At 42.7% G+C, this 23,847-nt stretch overlaps 1 protein-coding gene across 2 annotated transcripts in view; it reads left to right on the top strand.

Annotated features, from left to right (window-relative positions):
- Window positions 1–23,847, top strand: part of scarb2b (scavenger receptor class B, member 2b) — an 83,901-nt gene that overhangs the window by 32,426 nt on the left and 27,628 nt on the right. For both annotated transcript variants that reach the window (XM_017686797.2, XM_017686796.2), the window contains exons 2-6: window positions 8,167–8,324; window positions 13,482–13,629; window positions 15,877–16,071; window positions 17,452–17,543; window positions 20,670–20,789. In XM_017686797.2, coding sequence (XP_017542286.1) covers window positions 8,167–8,324; window positions 13,482–13,629; window positions 15,877–16,071; window positions 17,452–17,543; window positions 20,670–20,789 — 713 coding nt within the window. The remainder of the gene's footprint in view (window positions 1–8,166; window positions 8,325–13,481; window positions 13,630–15,876; window positions 16,072–17,451; window positions 17,544–20,669; window positions 20,790–23,847) is intronic.

Genomic DNA, 23,847 nt, shown 5'->3' with positions numbered 1-23,847 from the left:
ATCCCATTTCTCCTCCCGCTCCGACCACTTAGCCCTATCCCTCCGTTTTGCCTGTTCAAGTCTAGGGGTTGGGAGTCCCGATTCTTTTTGAGATAGAGGGGTAGGGCAAAGTGTCAGGGCTTCATGGCCTGAGGGTTATGAGAAAAAGAGAGAAACTGGGAAGATGGTTGCTCAAATTTTAAATTAAGATAACCATTGTATTGTCTTAGTTTAATGTCATTTAATTTATTGTATTATTATAATGTCATTTTGTTTATTATGATCCTTTTTCTTATTATAAGCATAAAAAATCGCTAGTATAATGCTGATGTCTTGATAGCTAGCCAGCTAACTTTTCCAGTTCACCTTAAAAGGTGCAGCAGTTACATTCTGGCACATTAGGTATCAGAGCTGCTGCACCATTTAAGGTGGAACAGGAGAATTCGAACAAGAAGCTGGTGAATATCTGACTTCAGCTCCATGTCACTGAAGAATTAGGGGTGGGTGATAATAAATACTACCCTAAGAAGCCATATGATGCCCTAAATGTAACTAAAGCCCACCAGTTAGGAGCTGAACTTTCCCCTCCTCTGCTGTCACTCCAAAATGGCAGGGTCGCCTAAAGAGCAGCGCTAGTAGCTGTTAATGAAGTAATGCTCTTTTTTATTTGAGGGTCCAATTTCGTAGATAAAGATTTCAACCACTAGCCCTGTAACTCAGTTCCAAGAGGCAAGGAGACACTCAAAAACAAGGGGTAGGGGTGAAAATAACAAATGGGATTGGGCCCTAAGCCTTATCACCTGTATAATTATTGTGCTGTTTGTGCCATGTGATTGGGGGTCTCCACGCCATTTAGAACTGCGAGGCATGGTTCAAAAGAACTTTTGGCAGTCAGCACGTGATCATGGGCGCGAGATCTTAGCGTTTAAGCGACTGGAGGAAAGTTACTTTAAATAATAAAGACAAAGGTGTGACTCAGACAGCCTTGGTGTGCCTCCCTTCCAAAAACAATACACTGTATAAAAAAACTCAAGAAAGTAAGATACTTGTGTCCATTTGAGATGAATCCCCAGAAGAAGAATCCACTCCCACTGATGCCTCTTCTGCATTCCTGCTCTGTCTGACCTGCCCTCTGTGTTTCGGCCATCTGTCTCTTAACCTTGTTCTCAATTTCCCAACACAGACCGGACTGTTAGGCCTGAGAGAGTTTCAGCGGGTTCACAACTTAGGTCTCAGATTTGTATAAAGGGGAGAATTACAGACTGATTGTCCTCATTTATGGGACTTTTTTTGTTAATCACACAGCAGGATTGTCTAGTAATTATCCCCTAGTGAACAAACTTAACTTTTGGCTTAAAGGGGAATGAAAATTTCAGTGTAATTAACTGATTAAGATGTAAATAGAGTTGTTCAGAGTGGTTTTGGGTGAAAGTCTTCGCTCTGGAGAAACTTAGTGAATCAGAATTGTTCACAGTGGTGGTGATAGGAACCAGACGTCCAACTCTACAAACTCCCTTAGAGAAAGTCATTATGTGGAATGGTTATGAATTCACTGCCTGATGACTGAGACTCTGTTTTATGATAGTTTTGAGGAGATTTCGGCCTTAAAATCCATTCATGGTGCAGGGATACATAATATGAAAGGCGTTCTAGGGCAAAATAGTCCCCAAAGAAAACTTATTATTGATGAATACGCTGAGGCAATAGTTTTGAGAAGATTTTGGCCTTTATGTTATGTTAATGTTAAAACTTACTTTACTGTCATCAATGTTACAACAAAAATATATAAATGTCTATATTTGCGTTGTAGTCATGGTGACCCCTGATTCTTATCACCACCACTGTAAAGAAATCTGAGCTATTTCACACCAAGCCACGCTTTGGAGAAGGAGAGAGGGACTCCGTTGCCCCAGTTTCCCTCAGGAATGGTTGTAAGCTTGTGGTCATGTGATCTGAAAGAAAGCTTAGTACAATAGCCGTAGACGGACGGTTTTACTGGTCTGTCTCAGGCTTGAGAGAGAAGTGGGTAATAAAGACACCCTCACAATACCTGACTCTGTGTGAAACCACAGTATGTAGGAGCTGAACAAGGCCTTCAGGAGTGTTTAAATGGAAGCTGTTTTACATCTGACACTTTATTAGGGCTGTATTAGATGAGCTGGAGATGCAGTACCTCTGTCTTTTCAGTTAAACGTTCATCGTCTTTCGTAGGCTTTTGTGGTTTTCCTCGTTAGTCGGTTGACTTGTATGACACCACTACAGTCCCACTGGATGAGTGAAGTAACCCTCTCAATGGCACAACGGCAGCTGAGACCGAACGCACGACCTGTTGACCATTTGACTCAAACCCAAGGCCTACTGGCCAGACTAATGTGGTAATTTTCTTGGAACAGTGGTTCACGACGGCTCAGGAGGAGTGAGTGTACGCTCTCAAAATACAAAACGTGTTCTTTAAAAGTGGTTCTTCTATGGCCCATGTGTAAAATACAAGGCCAGCGGGACTGCGACACAATCCTATCCTATCCTATCCTGTCCTTACAATGCTGTGTACTACAGTCCCCAACATGCACTGCAACATAATGTATGTTCCCACCCCCCAACAACAATTTATTGGATCTATGGAACATACATTACATACATTACTTTTAATGTAAGTCAATAGAACCAGAATTTATTCCAAGTAATTTTGGGCAATTTCTTATGGTCAAGTTTATCAATGTAAAGAGCAACAGGCATTTTTAGATTGTCAAAAGTCCAGTCAGAGTGAGATGAGCAGCAGTGAGCAGTGCTTGTGTTTATTACTTTAAAATGATGTCAGACTCAGGAAAACGTCCTTCACATGTCCTTATTAAAGAAGACCGAGAGGAAGACGTCGTGTTCTGAGACACACAAGACGGAGGTCCATCCCACCGCCGTCTTTTAAAGATCAGAGCAATTGGCCTCAATCGGACTAGACCACTCTGATTGAAGTGTTAGTCAGATTATTAACGGTCTATCAGGCTGCATGTAAACATGGCTACTGTTATGGTAACATCTACACTATGCGGTTCTCTATGCATGATTGGATTAGTTGAAGTGTGCATATAATCAGAGAATTTCCATAAGATTGATGAGTGGAGGGAGAATATAAACACCTCAGTCTTCATCTATAATGTAAATTAATTCAATCGATACTAGTTGCATGGAAATAATGTTGTGCACAACTCTGCAACTATGCAGCTATGGACTAAACTCAACCATGATAAACCAGGCTAAGGTAGCGTTCGCCATAAACACTGCCAAAGTTGTAGAGTACGGGTGCTTGTGGGCACATTAGGAATTGGATCCACTGTTCTAGATAAAAAAAAAAACAAAACAGGGCTAATTCAGGTTTGGTAGTACAAAATGTCCCTGCAGCACTATGTAGGTGAAGTTGAGGTCACTTTACCCTTTCCACGTGAGGCAAAGCTGGTTAGGTATACTGACTCAGCTTTGGGCATCCACACAATCAGCACTGTATGTGAAGCCAGCGTTGAAATTTGAGAGTTCAAGAAGTCGTGAAAGGACGCTTCTCTGGATGCCAAATGAGAAGAGGTTGATCATTGACTGGTAACCCAGTTGCTGGTGGTTCAGCCCAATCTGGGGCAGTGCTCAATATCAGATTACAGTTGTTTGCCCAGTAGACTGTCCTACCTCTGCCCACTTAGCCCTTCGGCCTCTTTTCAAACCGTCCCGCTCCCTGAAGATCGATTTAGACCGCTGCCAGTGATGTCACAACAAAAGTCAAGGACACAGTCACGCTCCGAAGAGGCCACTGTGTTGCAGCAGGCTGGTACTGTCCACGTGGTCTGGACAAACAGCAGTTTTGTACTTTGTAGTTTTTCTGAAGAGTTCTTTGGGCAGTGGGGCTCGTAAGAATGTCGGTCAAGCAAGGTTTTATCTGGCACTTTACTCTACAGAGAACTGTGATAGTGGAATGAAAGAGCTGGCTTAAACAGTTGTTTATGGAAAGCACATTAAGGAACAAGTGATAAAAAATAAGTCTTTTTTCATGAGTCTTTGATGCGCATTTCAGTGGAAAGGCTTATCTAGATGTGCCGCAGGGCAGCATGATCGGATCGGCCCTGATTAAACCTTCCTTTCTGGACTTTAACACTGTTTGAAGAATTCTGCTTTGAGAAATGTTACACATGTTTACATTACGCAAATCTGAGGGCTCTTTACCGGTTCGCCCCAGTTACTGCAGGTGACTCCGGTGACATGGGCACTATGTTACATGACCCTGACCATGCTGGCCCACGAAATAAGTTTCTTTAAAGAGCCAATCAGAGAAACTGTGACCATTAATCTGCATTGTTTCAAGTGGTTGAGTTCAAGTCAGTGGAACTCAACCAGCTAAATGGACATAGTAAATAAAATCTAATACAGAGTGTGTGTTATTTTGTGAGTTACAGAACTACAGAAACGTCAAGATGCTCAGAGCAGTTTGGTGTGAACTTACAGAGTCAGATCTGTTCACAGTCGTGGTGATAGGGACCAGACGGCCACCTCTAAAATCTCCCCCACAGAAAGTTTCTACATGAAATGGTTATGATAGTTTGAGAAGATTTCGTCCCTGAAATCCATTCATGGTGGAGGGATACATAATATGAAGGGTGTTCTAAGGCAAAATAGTCCTGAAAAAAATAAGTATCATTTCAGATTTTCCACTATTTTCCCATCATCAACATTCCAGATAAACCTCAGAAGACTCGTGTAGGTTCACTGGTGGTTCTGGATGGTACATAAAATATCTATATGTGTGTTGGAGTCATGGAGACCTCTGGTTCCTATCACCACCACTGTAAAGACATCTGAACCATTTCACACCAAACCACCCTGAATCACTCTACATCTCAACTGCTGAATTATGCGGGACATTTTTTATGTGTTTACCACATCATGGTCCAGTTCACACCAGTTGCACTTGTTATGACATGGTTGTCATTGGTGTCGCCGTTGCAGTTGCTTGGCAGGTCACAAGCTTTGGCTATTTCAAATTGGTGAAAAGACAAATGTCTAATTATAGCTTTGGGGTGTTTAATCACAGTTGACAGAACCATAACGACCGTTTGCTTTTATGCTTGTTATGCGTTAAACATATCCAAGCAACTACAAGCGTCTGTGTCTCAGCACTGGGTCTTTATGCGTTACTCGCGCTCTCCTCTTTCTGGCTTCTACTCATTCAAGTTCCAGAGTAAAGCCTGAGTGAATCTAAGGGCCCCACTGTCTTTCTGTACTGCACGCTGTGCCCGAGCTATTGACCGGCGCCTTTTTCATTGGGGGGAGATTTGGCCCCCCTCCATCCCAGTAGCTGGGGTGGGTGGGCTGTTTGCCAGCCTAGTACTTTAACCTCTTATTCACCAGGGTATATTTTGATTTATCCATCTCGTAAGGCAAATTATTCGGTAACTGCATGAAATAAATGTGCATTTTTAAAATTTTATTTGATTGATTTATTTATTTTTTGTAAAAGCTAACAGTAAATGAGGTTTATGATCATACATATATTGCTACATGCTTACAATTTACTGCTGAAAGCCAAAAAACTTTTTTAAAAATATTTTTTAATAAAAATCATTTTTATAGGCGGCACGGTGGTGTGGTGGGTAGCGCTGTCGCCTCACAGAAGGAGGGCCTGGGTTCGATTCCCCGGCCGGGCGACTAGGGTCCTCTCTGTGTGGAGTTTGCATGATCTCCGCGTGGGTTTCGTCCGGGTTCTCTGGTTTCCTCCCACAGTCCAAAGACATGCAGTCAGGCCAACTGGACATGCTAAATTGCCCCTGGGTGTGAGTGACTGTCTGTGTCTGTCTGTCTGCCCTGTGACTGGCGACCTGTCCAGGGTGTATCCTGCCTTCCGCCCGAAGACCGCTGGGATAGGCTCCAGCACCCCCCCGCGACCCTGACGGAGAAGCAGCTTAGAAAATGGATGGATGGATGGATCATTTTTATAGAGGAGCAGATCTCTGAAGAGACGCCACCCGTTTATAGTTTACAGCCCAGATTTGGGGGAAAACGGGTCGACTTTCAGTAGAAAAACAGAGTTCAGCTTCTTTTATTATAAGGGTTTAAAATGACATCACCGTCTATTAGACTGGAGAGAAGAGTTACAGCCTCATACGACGCCCAGCTTCTGAACGTAGCTTATGAAATACGAAAGTTATGAAGAACATGATGAAGTGCATTTTGGAACTAAGGGTGGTCTCGAGGAGTTGAAAAGGTTAGTCTGTGAGGGGAATATTTCCCCAGCACACCCTGCTTTGGTTCATGCTCCGTTATCTCACCTCAGCTGTATGCATGCAAATTTTTCTGGAAATCCCCTCGAACACACCCCACCCTTAGAACCAGTCGGCTTCCTATAGTTTGTGTGCATTAAGGGAAAGGCTTTGAGGAAGAAACCATGAATGAATGGTTTGTTTTTTGAAGTGTTCAGTGGTCAGTTTTAGTATATTGTGGTCATAGACGGTGTGAACGCCTTTTCCTTAAAGGACCCCTCGCTGCTGTGGAATGTTGTTGCTATAGGTTACCTCGTTGCCATGGATTACTGTGATCACGGTTGGTGGGCACACAAAAACAGGAGTCACATGACTGTTCCCAACCTACTTTGAGTGGATTTGTGTGTGTGTGTGTTTGTGTGTGTAGTCTGAGAAAGGAGCTGAGAAAAGGAGTGCATATCCCATTGAAAGAAAAATGCACGTAAGTGTACTTTTCAAAAGTGTAATCAACATGAAAAGTACGTATTTTTACGAGCTTTAAAATCATTCTGAATGTGGCCGTCCTCCATTTGGAGGGGAAACCTTGTCACGAAGGTTGAAGGACTTAAAAAGATGCTTAAAATATCAGGTTCAGTTCCAGAAATCAGTAAGTACATGTACACAGTTGACCTAAGATGAAATGGGCCATTCCACAGGAACGTCCACTTTCCTATCTATCCATAGGTGTCACTGGTGTTGCCGATCGTCACTGGTTTTATTCAAAATAAAGGTACATATTTTACTGATGTACTTATGTGTGCGTCTTTTTCGACAAGAGTACAGCAGAGTTGGGGATTCAAGCCGTGAATTCAGTGAATCACCCGCATAATTCAATTCAAGGGGATCCGTCACGCTGTCGATTAGCCTTGATTAGATTTCCAGCACTCTAAATAAACATTCAGAGAGCTTGATTCCTACATCTGAGTTTTTTTGGACTGTTACTGCATGTGGGGGCGTGGCTATATCAATTCTGCACGCCCCCTCGTTGAAACTTCATACTGATCCACAACTTCGGTAGAATGAGCAAACGTTTGGGCTGACTTGTGCTGTTGAAGGACGTGCATCAGAAAAGCTTAGGTGCTGATTCCATGGCCGTGTATAGACAAGCTACTTAAATTGTGGGATTTGGCGGAAATGTGTAATTGCATGTAACAGCGTTTTGGACCATGGGTTGCGCATGATGGATTTGATGATTTCAAATGCCTCGCGAGAGAATTCAAGGAGAAGTCAGTCTAAACTTGGTGACGGGCAGGACTTCCATGGATGTGAGTGAATTGTTTACAACTGGCATAATAAGTTCATCAGTGTAATGTTGATTATGCATTTTAGGCCTAAACATTGGACCTTCTTTGTCCAAAAGTCTTGTTCAAAGTCCCAAGAAATCCAACCCAATTCTGTCCCGACTCAGTAATGCTACTTGAAATGTACTTTGACATGTGAAGGTCACATAGGACGTCCACTGCCTAAAGTTCCGGCACCAGAAAACTAAAACTGCACTTTTCCCTTGGTCATCTGTCGAGTATTGAAGGTTCCTGCTTACGGTTGGCTAATGGTGTTCTCCTTTGACTTTGGTAACACTTGCAGCGGCAACTTAGTGAATTCTTTACTGTTATAGGTGAAGATAAGGCCACCAAGCACTATTACACCACCAGTATGTTCAACAGAACGTAAACTAGAATAGGATATTGATGTGTTGATGGGCATTTTAAGAGTTTTTACTTTATAAGGTAGCTAGTTTGGCAAATTACACTCTATAGAATAGTTATTACGATGGGTCTTTCAAGCAGGTGGAAAAGGAACTAGAGCTAGAACCGCAAGATCCTGTTTGTTCCTGTTTGGGTCAGTTCTTGTTTTTGACAGTGCAGTAGAAAAACACCAAAAATGACACATATTTGTTTTGTGTGTGTGTTTGTAGGAGATCACCCTGACAGAAGGCAGTAAGGTGTTTGGTACATGGAAGAACCCTCCTCCTCCAGTCTTCATGGAGTTTTTCTTCTTCAACGTCACCAACCCTGATGAATTCTTGGCTGGGGCCAAACCGCGGGTCACACACATGGGTCCCTACACCTACAGGTACTGCCGTCATGCAAATTAGTGTGCCTCGGTGATGGATAGTTTGCGCTTCCTATGTGCTTATTGTCATGGTGATAAAATCAAATCAGATTGTAGTAAAAGAGTATAATTGCGTTAAAAGGTCAAAGATTTCTGCAATGTTGTGATACTTCAGCAATCAGACTGTTACACAAAACAGCTGGTCGAACGGACAGTGCATTCAGTCTGGGAATGACACCATTGCCTTTGTCCTAGACTGATAAGAGGCTGGAAAAAAGATAAGACATGCAGTTGCTGTAGTTACAATGCATTAAAATTATTGGCCACTTTATAAGAAACACCTACTTTTTGCTTCCACTCACTGGACTCTATATTAGAAACACCCACCTTGTGCTTATACTCACTGACCACTTTATTAGAAACACCCACCTTGTGCTTCCTCTAGGTAGGTAGGTAGATAGATAGCAGCAGTAGACACACAACACTGTACAGTAACTGTAGTAAGGGTGTAGACATATAACAAGAATAAATATACTGAGATGTACAAGAAGTTACAGGTAATGGTATATAATAACCACTGAATGAATGAATAAATAAATATGTGCAGATATTGTACCAAATAAAGTGTCTACTGTCCAGATGTGCAAGATGCAAATTGAGGTATGCAGAAAGTGCTCTGTGTGCAGCACGCTGTCTATACGTGCAGATGAACAGAGAAACACAGGATAAGCATGAGATCCATATTCAGTCCTCCTCTCTCTCCACCCTTCTCTGCTGGCCCCCCTGGGAAGAGTTGAAGAGCCTGATGGCTCTGGGGACAAAGGATCTCCTGAGTCGGTTGAGCAGCTGTGTGACAGCAACCTGCCACTAAACATGCTCCTCCTGTCCATGATGATGGTGTGCAGTGGGTGGCCATCATCCTCCATAATGGAGAGCAGTTTGTGTAAAGGACATTGCTGTAATGTCCAGTTCCGCACCGACCATTGACCCAGCTCGCCTGACCAGCTTGTCCTGGCCACTTTATGTAAAACACCCACCTTGTTCTTCCAGTACCTGGCCACTTTATTAGAGACACTGAACTTGTCTTTCCACTCAATCTCCACTTTATTAAACACACCTTATGGCTAAACTCTGTAGGTTAATCAGTGGCTGCTTTCTGACCACAGGACTATCGTTGACGAGATTTTAGGTGGTTTTTTGGTGGTTGTTCCATTTCTCAGCACAGTGACCTCTTTGGGGTTTTTACATGCATCACTGCAACTTCCAGTAACAGTCTCTTACAGCCTCTAACTGTACACCAGCAAAGTAGAGTTACAAGAGAGGGGTGTGATAAAGTGGCCAGATTGCAGCATGAACATGACCAACACGTTGTAATACTGCCCAGGTTTAGTCGGCTGGGCATGTCTGTGGCATTAGGCTTGAGTGTTATAGATGATCATGCGGAGATGTACTGTCAGGTCTAAAGCCTGATTAGTAGGATATTACTGCATAAGCTATTTCCGCCAAATCGCTTTGCTGAGTCATGTGGGCCCCGAATATTCCAGTGTCAAGCCAAGGAGGCCGATAGTGAATAATTACCCTTCATTTTTTCCCACACACTGGAATGCAGTGTCGGATTATGCTACATGACATGCAAATCCCAAATTACAGGATGTGGTGGTATGTTTTTTTTGTGATAAGATATGCACACTAGTTACTGTGGTGTGAAAAACAGGGGTGCAAGTGTCAATCCCATCGCTCATTAGGTGGAAGGCAGGAAACACCATGGTCAGGTCACCAGTCCATTACAGGGCAGGCATACACACACTCACTCACCCCTGGGGGCAGTTTAGCACCTCCAGCTGGTCTGACTGTGAGAGCATCAAACCCCGGCCCTTTATGCTGTGAGGCACTGAGCCAAATAGTATACATGGTATACACTCACTGGCCACTTTATTAGGTAATTGCTAGTAAAAGGTTGGACCCCCTTTTGTCTTCAGAACTGCCTTAATTCTTCGTGGCAGACTTTCAACAAGGTGTTGGAAACGTTCCTCAGAGATTTTGGCTGGTTATTTGAGTTCACGTTGCCTTTCTGTCATCTGGAACGAGGGCCCTGTTGAGCTAATGTACATGATGGCGCTGCTGTTGCATAAACTTCAAAGGCAAATGGATCCAAATGTATGAATGAGCATACGCTCCCTGGCCACTTTATTAGAAACCCCTCCCGTGTACTTCCACCTCGCTAGTGTACAGTTAGCTTAGCTCATCTGTTGACACACAGTTTGTGTTAGCCCTGCTCTGATCCGACGTCAGTGGTCAGGTTCTGACCACAGAGCAGCTCTTGGTTGGATATTTTGGATGGTGAACCACTCTCAGCTTAGCTTGTGTGAGCACTATACTTATACTATACTCTACTAGGTCACAGTAATAAAAGTTCTGTTCACAGTAATAAAAGTTTTGTTGTCCAACAAAATGTAGCAACTTTTTCCCCGTCTCTAAAACGTCTTCTGATTTTTGATGGTGTCGTCTGTCCCAAAGTGTAAAACTAGCTATATAGTTTGTTGTCTTATCAGCTGAATTTAATCCCTTAAAATCTCAGGCTTATTACATACAAAGGCTTATTATTCAGTAACTACAGGGGCGATTTGGTTGAGCTATTCTTAGATTATAGAAGTGTGTAATAAAACTTTTTGAGCCATGGCCATTTAAGGGGTCAAACAAATGTCACTACTGAACTTCTGGATCCAAAGACAGAGCCGATACCCAGCCCTCTCACTAAAGGCTGTGCACTTTGCCACTTCCTGCATTTGAAATGTGCCAGTTGCACATGCAGGCCTGCTGTGTACACGTGGGTGTGGTGCATGTGTTTCAATTTTAGGTGGCTCTTAAGGTTTTTTTTTATCATGGGTGGCACTCACTCTAAAAAGTTTGAGAACTGCTGATCTAGAGCTAACACTTGCACTAGAGCTAATACTTTATCTAGAGCAAATACTACAGCAAACACAGGAGTTAAAACTTAATGTAGAACCAGCAACACTTTATCTAGTGCTAACACTTACACTACATCTAACACTTCATCTAGAGCTAATACTACAGCCAACAGTGGAGCTAACACTTCATCTAGAGCTAATATTACAGCTAACAGTGGAGCTAACAGTTCATCTAGAGCTAATACCACAGTTAACAGTAGATCTAACACTTTATCTAGAGTTAATACTACAGCTAACAGTGGAGCTAACACTTCATCTAGAGTGAACACTTCATCTGGAGCTAATACTACAGCTAATAGTAGAGCTAACACTTCATCTAGAGCTACGACTTAATCTAGAGCTAATACTAATGCTAGAGTTAACACAGACTAGAGCTAATACTACAGCTATCAGTAGAGCTAACACTTCATCTAGAGCTAATACTAATGCTAGAGTTAACACTTAGGCTAGAGCTAATACTACAGCTAACAGCAGAGCTAACACTTTATCTAGAGCTAATGATACAGCTAACAGTAGAGCTTAAACTTCATCTAGAGCTAGTAGTAGAGCTAACACTTCATCTAGAGCTAACACTTCATCTAGAGCAAACACTTTATCTGTAGCTAATACTACAGCTAGTAATAGAGCTAACACTTCGCCTAGATCTAATACTACAGCTAAGACTAGAGCTAGCACTTCATCTAGAGCTAACGCTTTAGCTAGAGCTAATACCAGAGCTAAGACTAGAGCTAACACACCATCTAGAGCTAACACTTCACCTAGAGCTAATACTACAGCTAAGACTAGAGCTAACACTTCACCTAGAGCTTCATCTTGAGCTAACACTAACACTAGAACTAAAAGTAGAGGTAACAGTATATCTAGGGCTCACACTACTAGAGCCAAACACGCCATCTAGAGTTAATGCTAGCACTAGAGCTAACGCTAACAGTAGAGATACCAGGAGCTAACCAGATTTAACACTAGGGGAAAACTAAAATACAGCCAACACTACATCTAGAGCTAGCTAACAACACTCGAGCTAGAGCCAACACTAGAGCTAATAGAGCTAATCCCTGCCACATGGTAATGACTTATCGAAGTCAGTAAGCACTGATAACAGGTGAATAACTTTTCTTTGTTCCTGGTTCTAGCTAATGGGAGCTAGAGTGGTTATCCTGGTTAGCAGTACAGTCACACAGTCTCAGTCACGCCTTTATTAATGTGTGATACTCACATTAAGGCACTCGTGTTTCATAGTAGAAAAGTATATAATAAACGTATTTCTTTCACTTTAAAGCCCTGCTAAAACTGTATGGCACTTCGCTGAATCTTTGGCCAGCTTTTCCTTGACTTTCTGACCAAACGACCAAATATTGATTTTAGTATTTATATGCTGGCACCCCAATGTTCCATTACATGTGTTAACCTCTGGCAGGGGTTTCTAATGAAGCGGACAGTGTGTTTGCTCTCCAAATAGCTGAAGTGCTTCAGGTGTTGTTGACTTACTTACCTTGTGAATTTCCCCGCTGTGGGACTAATAAAGGATTATCTTATCTTATCTTACCTGAACCGTAACAAAAGTATGACGCTTCCTGCTGGTATCGTGAACCTGCGCTCATGTGCTATCCAGAATAGAGTAGTTAAGATATGATAGTGACAACTAACCGTCATATTTATTGACCTAGAATGAACGGCCATCCCTTCTGTGGTCCGATGCGGTGTCATACTCATGGCAGCGACTTCCTGCTATAGTTTAAACAAGCTCCAAGGTTTGTGAGAGCCACACCGAGGAACCGGTGTTCTTCCAAATGAGGGCGTGTTATGTGACGTGGCTTGTTTGAATTGAACCTGGTTGGTTTAAAGCAAATAGAAGTGTACCTGAATTACTGACTCTACATTTGAATCAAACATCTAAGACTCAATGGCAACAAAAGTAAGAGTTTGCTTTAGTATGCAAACACTACAAAATACAGGGCAGTCATTCAGAAAGCCAGCTTTAAAGGCACAGTAACAAAACCAGACTGTTTACCTCTAAGGGATAAGTAGGTAGGTAGTAGGAAAACGGGTCCAGGCTTCCTTTCATCAGACTTTCCTGAAATATATCAGTCAGTTCTTGGTCCTGGATGGAAATGAGAACAGCAGGCATTGTTGTGTCTCCAACATCTGTTTAATGTCTGAGCTGTGGGTGATTTATGCCTTTTGTTTCTTGTTATTGTGTTATTTGTAGAGAGTACAGGCCCAAAGCTAATGTCACCTTTGTGGAGAATGGGACCAAAGTTTCCGCCCTGACCCCCAAGACCTTTGTATTCGTACCGGAGATGTCAGCAGGAGACCCCCGTGTGGATAGCGTCACTACTGTTAACATCCCAGCTGTGGTGAGTCTATGGGATTACATGTGTGGCTGGTGTCAGTCTTTCAACACAAAGATACATTTTATGTGTTATTAAGTCGGCTTAACACAAACAACTCACTGTACCTTTTAAGGTGGAACGGGAAAATTCGAACAAGAAGCTGGTGAACGAGAAGCATCTTCAGCTTCGTAAAAAGTCGAACGTTGAGAGACATATTACAAGTAACTGTTCTACTTTTGCGGAAAAGTTTCCTGCTGGAGATGCGAGAAAAGCAGCTATAGCTTAACCCCCCACTGCCCCAGGCGGTGCCGCTCTACTGCCGACGCTGTGCTGCTCCCTGTTTGGGCATAGTTAGGCAGCAAAATGACACATTTCCCTTGTAGGACCAAAAAAATACACACATAGCTGAGCTGAAGCTTAGAAAGTGTTTTTTGTTTACATTTTTTAGTTTATAGATGGACAGTAGCACATAGTAAGACACATTCAAAGCCGAGATGGTAGAATGTTACTTCAATAAATCCATCCATCCATCCCATTTTCTAAGCCGCTTGTCTGTCAGGGTCGAGGGGGGGTGCTGGAGCCTATCCCAGCAGTCTTCGGGCGGAAGGCAGGATACACCCTGGACAGGTCGCCAGTCCATCGCAGGGCAGACAGACAGACACAGACAGTCACTCACACACTCACACCCAGGGGCAATTTAGCATGTCCAATTGGCCTGACTGCATGTCTTTGGACTGTGGGAGGAAACCGGAGAACCCGGAGGAAACCCACGCAGACATGGGGAGAACATGCAAACTCCACACAGAGAGGCCCATGCAAACTCCACACAGTGGCGGCAGCTCTTTTTGCTGCAAGCGTAAAACTGATACATACAAGCTCAGGTACAAACCCAATTCCGAAAAAGTTGGAACAGTAGGTAAAATGCAAATAAAAACATAAAGCATCAGTTTGTAAATCTACTTTGGTATGAATATAACACAATATAATATATATTAATGCTTTACTTATCACTTTTATTGTGTTGTATTTGTCATTTTAAAATCTGAGCCATGTTTGAAACGGGTTTGTAAAATCCACGATATACGCAATATACCTACGACCACCTCACAGCAATTGAACTGTATCACTGTGCCACAGCACAAAAACCCTTGTGCTGTTAATGGAATAATCTTTCACTCTAATGCTGCTCACATGGTACGCCACGTGTAATGATCAAGAAAGAACCCGTTTTTTGTTTAAACTGAGGGGCTGACAACTTATGTTCTTAACTAGAACCAGGCTAGTGAGCTAGCTAACAGGTTAAAAGAGCACTTACAGTACGATTAACTGTAAAACAGCAGTATAAAAGTCTAAAAATGTCTTACACGCTGTCAAAAGTCACGTCAAACCCAGGCTGAATCGCAAACAGCTCCATGCTCCCTAAATAGTGTTCTAGCTATGAAAGAATAGAAATTCTAGCCTCTACAGCCAAACAGTGCATCATTTATCGAGTGTGGATGTGTCTGTATCCCAAATGACTCTTTCTTAGCTTTATTTTGCTCTGTTGGGCTGCAGGATCCAGTATTTATACTCCTACATAGTGCACTGTGTAGGGAGCAGGGAGCTGTTAGAGATTCAGCCCCAGCGTGAGGAGAGGGACGCCGCTGGGTTGGTGCTGAAAAAGCTTTGTGCTGATTTGGTGACCAAAAAGAACTTATAAAGTGAAGGGTTTTGCATTAAACAGTGCTATCATATGTTTATTATTATTTGACAAGAACGTAAAAAAAATCATGAAATGAATGTATTGGGTGACCGACTGTTCTTCTGTTCATTCAGCGGTCCATGGTTGCTTGGCAATTATAATAATAATATTAATAATAATAATTGGTAGGAATTACATTTTTTGGTGGAATACTTGTTTTTGTCAACTATTCTTGATGATAACTTACATTATTTTCTGAAAAGTCTTGTATTTTATCCTATTTTATGTTAGCTGCCATTTAATGAAAGCCACTCAAGGTCGTGCATTGCAGTGATTTTAATCACATGGAAGGGGGTTTTACTCCACTTCACGTCATGCCTAGGAACCCCCTTCCCCTGTTAAAATCGTAGTAACGCACAGCCTCAAGTGGCTTATTGCTTTAATATGCATCTGTTCTCAAAGTGATGTCTGCGAAATGTTCCAGCTTTCCAACTTCCCTTCTCATATCAAGCCCTGCCTGTAGTTTTCAGAAATCACTGCCTTTGACATTATGTTTCTCTCTCTCTCTCTCTTTCTCTCTTTTTCTCTAGGCGGTGATGAATAAGTTAAAGGACTCAAGCTTTTTTGTGAAAACGCCAATAGCCATGTTCATGAACAGCATAGGCACTACCATGTTTATGACGCACACAGTGGACGAGCTTCTGTGGGGCTTTAAGGACCCGCTGCTGAGCCGGCTGAGCAAAATAAAGCCCGAGGTGGACGAGTACTTTGGCCTCATGCTCAATGTATGTACTTTGACGTTACACTTAACTGAAACTGAACTGCACAAGAATAAACTCGCTCTCTCAGCACCAAAATTGAATTTACTTCTTGTTACATGTTGGGAGTTTTAAGTTTGCCTTCATTAGTTTTAGTGCTGGAACTACGAGGCTGATGTAGCTAACAAGTAATGGAAACCACCAGTTAGGTAACTGCCTACCTGAATCATCGCAAACCTGCCTCAAACCATGTTAAGTACCCAGGTGGAAAAAAATATATAAATATCAGATTAGCTCAAGAACAACGTAAAGAGCTTCATGGAGTGGGTTTCCATGGCTGAGCAGCTGCATCCAAGCCTTACATCACCACGCGCAATGCAAAGTGTGGAATGCAGTGGTGTAAAGCGCCGCCACTGGACTCTAGAGCAGTGGAGACTTGTTTGCTGGAGTGATGAATCACGCTTCTCCGTCTGTCAATCCAATGGACCAGTCTGGGTTTGGTGGTTGCCAGGAGAACGGTACTTGTCTGACTGCATTGTGCCAAGTGTAAAGTTTGGTGGAGGAGGGATTATGGTGTGGGGCTGTTTTTTCAGGAGTTGGGCTCGGCCCCTTAGTTCCAGTGAAAGGAACTCTTAAAGCTTCAGCACCAAGAGATTTTGGACAATTTCATGCTCCCAACTTTGTGGGAACAGTTTGGGGACGGCCCCTTCCTGTTCCAACATGACTGCGCACCAGTGCACAAAGCAGGTCCATAAAGACATGGATGAGTCAGTTTGGTGTGGAAGAGCTTGATTGGCCTGCACAGAGTCCTGACCTCAACCCAACGGAACACCTTTGGGATGAATTAGACCAGGCCTTCTCGTCCAACATCAGTGTCTGACCTTACAAATGTGCTTCAGCCACACCAATTACTAACAGGTGTATGAAATCAAGCACATAGCCATGCAGCCTCCATAGACAAACACTGGCAGTAGAATGGGTTGTACTGGCTAAAAGGCTAAAGACGCAAGAATGATGCAAGCAGTCAGAAGACTTCCAATTGAGGAGTCCTACACCCGCTCAGGCGCCCCCATAGCTACGTCTCTGGTTTAGTTGATGCTAATGAAGCTTCTATTAGCCACATTAGCCCTGTAGATCAAGCACAAAACTGAAGAAGCAAACTTCAGACACCAAACATATCATGGCTGATTGACAGCTTTCAGAGTAAGGTGGGGAAACAGGTGGTCTCACTGATGTCCTGTAAGTGCTGCAGTGGTTGGTTTAGCTCATGATTGTTACTGTACTCTTTACTGTGCTATATATATATATATATATATATATATATATATATATATATATATGTATATATATGTGATGTACGATGCTCAGTCAGAATGATGGGAGTTTCTCTCGCTTCTCTTTCCACAGAAAAACGGCAGTCACGATGGAGAGTTTGTGTACCTCACTGGAGAACAGAGCTACTTGGAGTACGGCCGCATCGACACCTGGAAAGGCCAAAAGTAACGACCTTTCACCCCCACCCCCCCCCCCCCCCACCACCTCAATGTCAGGCAGGACAATAAAAGGAAGGAAGGCGATGGCAGTTTATTCAGGGAGTTTTGTTTATTGTATTAATTTGGCGGCTGCGTAAAAAAAAAGCAGATCTTGCGCTGACGTAAGCCGGACTTTACTGATAAATGTCTGCACGCACGCAGTATTTTTACCTTGGATGTTCATTTTAAGATTAATTTACAGCTGTACAGTCGGCGCATCAGTTTCTGATCCATGTTTCGCACGTATGCACATGGGAGATCTGGCACCCGTAATGTGCCTGCTTTTCTGGTCAAAAATTTATTTAGAGTCAAATATTTTAAATAAAAAACATTACACAACTAAGAATTTTCCCATGAAAAGTAAACACGGGCCTTTTTGTTTGAGGTTGGGTGGTATCCACTTGTTTCATATCTTCAAACCTTCTCCAGATAGCATCACAACATGGAGTGTTACTGGGTGGATGGTCGGGGGTTATGGTGGTGGGGGGCCTAAAACGAGCATACGTGATGTAGAAACATTTGCATTGCTTTTCTGTGTTATTTCAAAATCAAAAGTAATCAAAAAGTTCAGCTTGCTTACATGGTCACCTAATTATTTTTTAATTTGATTGATTGAAGCAACTGTGCTGCTTACTAGGAAAAAGGAGCTGGTTAGTATTACCTTAGCTAGTATGATAACAGCTCTGTTTGACACAGAACATGTTTGATTCTGACAAACTAAAGCCAGATACCCTAAATTTGGGGGGGGGGGGGGGGGGGGGGGGGGGGGTTTGGAAAAAAAAGGTAGAAATTCCCACACCAGCCACCCAGTTTGGATGTAAACATCCTCAAAGCACTTTGAGCTCATATTCCTTTTTTAATTGAACTACATATGGTTTAGTAGTCAGCTAAAATAACAATAACATTGACAACGTCCAGATATCTATGGACAGAGCGGTGAGGGGCTAGATCAGGGGTTTCTGAATTCAGAGAGGAGGATGGTAGCCAGATATAGGAGAAAGTGATATGTGCAGATGATCAGATTCAGTTGAATTACTGAAGCCAAACCGAACAAGAAACTGAAATGCAGTTTTGGTGAACTTAATGTGAGCCTCAAATGTAATTACATGAAAGTGACTCCCATATTTTAAGAAATTCAGCTGATCTAACTGACCTAACAAACAGGCACACCAAAATTATTATTGTTGGATGTTGGAGAACCTGGAAGCCCGCATTGTTAGGCCCACTAACAGGACTTGAGTTATATCTGTATTAAATATCAAGAAATCGTCAAGCATCCAGTGCTTTCAATCTGTGATGCTTGCATTCAGTAACTGGGATGAAACCCTGGAGGAAGCAATGTAAATCTTTGTGTCATAGAAGTGAAACATGAGACCATTATTACAAATTATCTAAATATAGAGAGTCTAGTGTAGAATAGGAGTGGGCCGAGGACAGAACCCTGGGGCACCCCCCTGAATTACAGGTGCGATAGATGACGTTTGTTTGCCTGTAGAGATAAACCATTTCATGTTAGTAGGACAGAACTGAAAGAAATGAAAGGCAAAGTGATACCCATAAAGGTCGGGACCTCATGCTGAAGAAGGATGGAAAACCAGCATCAGCAGAGAGAACATTGTTGCCGATGTTTAAGTCGCTACAGGACTTTTACTATCTTAAAAGATTTCTAAAACGGACAGCATCACTAACTTAACATGAGTTTGTCACAGAATTCCTTGTCTTTTTGTCGTGAGGCGCTCAGACTAGACGACAAAGCAAAGTGAGAGAATAACACACATAATGAGTTTGGGCTACGGATAAGAACTCAAACTTCCAGATCTCCTCAGATCGCATGACACAAACAGAGCGGACCTGTAAAGACAGTGACCTGATGACTGGATCAACATTGCATGAAGCTTCAGGCGTTGCATCTCTTGGCCTGTCTCCGCTCTTCCAGCTCTCTGACTGGCTGTTGTTTGTATCACTCACTGAGATAATCTGTGACCGTCTCACACTGCAGGACTGGTGAACGTTTTGAGTCGTGAATATAACCATTTTTGATAATATCGGAGGGTCTCTGTTCACTCCAGAGTTCGATGGTTAAAGGTCTAAGGGGCAAAAGATTCACTCGTTTCTCCTCTCACACTACAGATCATGTGAGCCCATCAGTTGCTTCTGATTGTTCCCGACCTGGAGAATCACTTCAGATTGTGGAAATTTGTTGCAAGGGGCAAGTCAGGGTGAAAATCGTGTAGAAATGAACTAGTGTAAACCCAGCATAAGAGAGCGGTAAGCGCTCAGGGCTGTGTGAAATGCGAAAGCCAGATTGAGGAAAACCTAATTTCTTAAGAAAGGCCTATACTTAGAGAGAGCGAGGAAGTGTCTAGACCAGGTTTCATAAACATGGGTGTTACTGCGGTGAATTTAAGAGAAACAGAGACGGACCTGAGGAGAAATAGCACAGAGAGAGAGATTGTAAAAAGAGCCAAACTGACAAGAAGAGGACTGAACCTGATCAGAGGAACCAGGAGTAGATGATGTGGGAGGTTAAAGAAAAGAAAAGCTCTGAAGGGTTTGAGGCCTGAAGAGAGTCGGAAAACAGATAAGGATCAAACGAACAGGAGGTGGTGTTCTTCAGGAGGTCTACTGCATCTATAATCCATAAAACTGACAGAACTACTAGCAGAAGGATCTTTGAAACCAGTGGAACAGAGCAAGTCAAACATGTCTATTGGAAAATCAATATGCTGAGTGAGAAAGAAACGTTCAAGAGCTCAGCAGCAAGTTAGCAGTTAGTGTCAGTATCAACATTGAAAGGAAGTTTTACTGAAACCGAGTCAGAACTGTTCACAGTGGTGGTGATAGGAACCAGACGTCCACCTCTAAAAGCTCCATCGCAGAATGTTACTACATGAAATGGTTATGAGGGCAGTTTTGAGATAAAGTTTTGGTCTAAAATGTATTTTTTAAAATACATATAAGTACTAGTATAATGTAAAAACAGGCTCTAAGAAGATTCATCTACATATTTAAACTCAGAAGACACATGTTGGTTCACTAATGTTTTTGGACAGTGAACAAATTGCCTGAAACAAATTTCATTTTGCCTTGCAGGCTGATGACATTTTGGGGCACCAATCAGAGCAACATGATTAACGGCACGGACGGCAGTGCCTTCCACCCGTTCCTGACCAAAGAGGAGCGTCTGGACGTCTTCACTGCAGACCTGTGCAGGTAAACTTTGCTTGGCCAATGCCAGGCCAGTCCATGCCCACAGCTTTGCTGTCTTATTCTCGGAACATCAGCCCCCAAGTTTCAACAAAGTTCCAGCCACCCTGAATCCTGCAGTGAATTGTATGTTGTTGGCTTCACTGCTGAGTTGAGCATGTGTTGCATCACATCATATATTATACCATTATTTTGGTTATTTTGTCCACTAGAAAAACAAAAGATTCCTTTTTTTAAATGCTTCATTCATTGCCGTTTCTATTGCAGCTTCATAGTCGGGTTAGATGTGCTTTGTTTGTGTGGAAATTTTGTGGGGATTGAAGCTTTTTTTGATGGCTAGTTCTACCTACCAGTGGTGAACCTTGAGTGTTAGAGCTAGGCCTTCAGTGTGGGCAGTTAATATCAAAACAGAAAGTATCAAAAAAGACAAAAAACCCTCACGACAATGCTAATGTCTGGTAGCACTGCTATGGGATTTCCAATATGTTGTGCACTGACATTTGGAGTTTGTAAAAAAGATCCTGCTGTTTTATTTGAAGCATGTAACATATATTAATACATATTTGACATTGGATGTAGTAGTTTTACACTTATTCCCGTTCCTAACAAGTAACTGAAACATGCTTATTACACTACAGCGTAGTCTACATATAAACAGTCAGTGATGCATCTAGGACTTCCTGCAGGCCTAGAGTGATTGTTTTTCTCGCTAACTTGGTCTCATCCGTTGTAAATCAAAACATGATTGGTTGATTCCTCTGTTAGTTCCTAACTACACTATATTTCCAAAAGTATTCTCTCACCCATCCAAATCATTGAATTCAGCTGTTCCAATCACTTCCATGGCCACAGGTGAATAATGCCAAGCACCTAGGCCTCACAAATGTGCATAGTTTGCAGAGGTTGCCAAATTTCTGCAGAGTCAATCGCTACAGACCTCCTTGCTTCATGTGGCCTTCAGATCAGCTCAAGAATAGCGTAGAGAGCTTCATGGACTGGGTTTCCATGGCCAAGCAGCTGCATCCAAGCCTTACATCACCAAGCACAATGCGAAGCGTGGAATGCAGTGGCGTAAAGCGCCACCACTGGACCCTAGAGCGGTGGAGATGTTTTCTCTGGAGTGATGAATCACGCTTCTCCATCTGGAAATCAGATGGACCACTCTGGGTTTGGCAGTTGCCAGGAGAACTGTACTTGTCTGACTGCATTGTGCCATGTGTAAAGTTTGGTGGAGGGGGGATTATGGTGTGGGGTTGTTTTTCAGGAGTTGGGCTCGGCTCCTTAGTTCCAGTGAAAGGAACTCTTAATGCTTCAGCACCAAGATATTTTGGACAATTTAATGCTCCCAACTTTGTGGGAACACTTTGGGGACGGCCCCTTCCTCTTCCAACATGACTGCACAAAGCAAGGTCCATAAAGACATGCATGAGCCAGTTTGGCGTGGAAGAGTCCTGACCTCAACCCAACGGAACACCTTTGGGATGAATTAGAGCGGAGACTGTGAGCCAGGCCTTGTCCAACATCAGTGTCTGACCTCACAAATGCATTTCTGGAAGAATGGTCAAAAATTCCCATAAACACGCTCCTAACCCTTGTGGAAAACCTTTCCAGAAGATTTAAAGCTATTGTATCTGCAAAGGGTGGGCCACCATCATATTAGACCCTATGGATTAAGAATGGGATGTTCCTCAGATTCATATCTGTGTGAAGGCAGGCGATCAAATACTTTTGGAAATGTAGTGTAGGTAATTAATCTGAAGTGTAAGGCCTTCAGTTCAGCTCCTGATGTCCTAACCAATGAGAGAGCTTGCTTAGATATATGTACCTAGATACCATAGAGGAAAAAAACCTCCTGATCCTCAAATTACCAAAAAAAACCCCCAATTAAATAGTTTTTAACTATTTAACTCTTTTTTCATTTTTAAATGTATGCTATAAATCCACATACATTATTTGACTAAAAGTATTTGTTGGCTTCAGATGTTTCAGCCACATCCATTGCTGTTGTATAAAATTAAGCACATATTCATGCGGTATCCATAGACACACACTAGCAGTAGAGTCACACTGAAGAGCTCAGTGACTTTAAACGTGGCTCTGTCATAGGTTGCCACCTCTGCCACAAGTCAGTTTCTGACATTTCTGTCCTGCTAGTTCTGCCCTAGACAACTGTAAGTGACATTATTTTGAAAGGAACGTTGCTCACATGCAACAACAGATCACCCACGAAGCAGCACACCACACAAACTCAAAGAGCAGGGCTGCTGACTGTTGCATCACTCACTACTGAGTTCCAAATTGTCCCTCTAAGCAACATCAGCACATGTGCAATGCCAAGCGTCAGCTGGAGTGGTGTAAAGCGCTACCACTGCACTCTGGAGGGGTGGAAACGTGTTCTCTGTGATGATGAATCAGCTTCTTTATCTGTCAGTCTGACGATGAATCTGGGTTTGGTGGATGCCAGTAGAACATTACCCACCAGAATACATAGTACTAATAGTAAAGTTTGGTGGAGGAGGGACAATGAGCTGGGCCTGTTTTTCAGGCCTCCTAGTTCCAGTGAAGAGTGGTGTTGATGCTACAGCACAAAGACATTTACACAGTTACCTGCTTCCAGCTTTGTGTCAGAAGAGCCTTTCCTGTTCCAGCATGACTGAACTCCTCCATTAAGCTCCATAAAGACATGATTTGATGAGTTTGGTGTGGAGGAACTGTGGTCTGCACAGAGCCCTGGCCTCAACCCCACTGAACGCCTTTGGGATGAACTGGAACGTTGTTTGTGAGCCAGACCCTCTCATCCAACATCAGTGTTTGACCTCCCGAATGCTTTTTAGACTGAATGGACGCAAATTCCCACATACACCTTCCAAAATCCTGTGGAAATCTTCCCAGAAGAGTGGAGGTTGTTGTAGCCGGAAAGGAGGGGTGGAGAGTATTAATATACTCTACAGTATATTAATGCCCATGGATTTGGAACAGGACATCCAACAAACTCATATTGGTGTGGTGGTAAATACTGATATAGTGTGTGTGTCACTACATTGAAATATATGCAGATATGTAG

Source organism: Pygocentrus nattereri, chromosome 16 (genome assembly GCF_015220715.1).
Source record: "Pygocentrus nattereri isolate fPygNat1 chromosome 16, fPygNat1.pri, whole genome shotgun sequence".
Lineage (NCBI taxonomy): Eukaryota > Metazoa > Chordata > Actinopteri > Characiformes > Serrasalmidae > Pygocentrus > Pygocentrus nattereri.
This window is presented reverse-complemented; position numbering and strand designations above follow the sequence as displayed.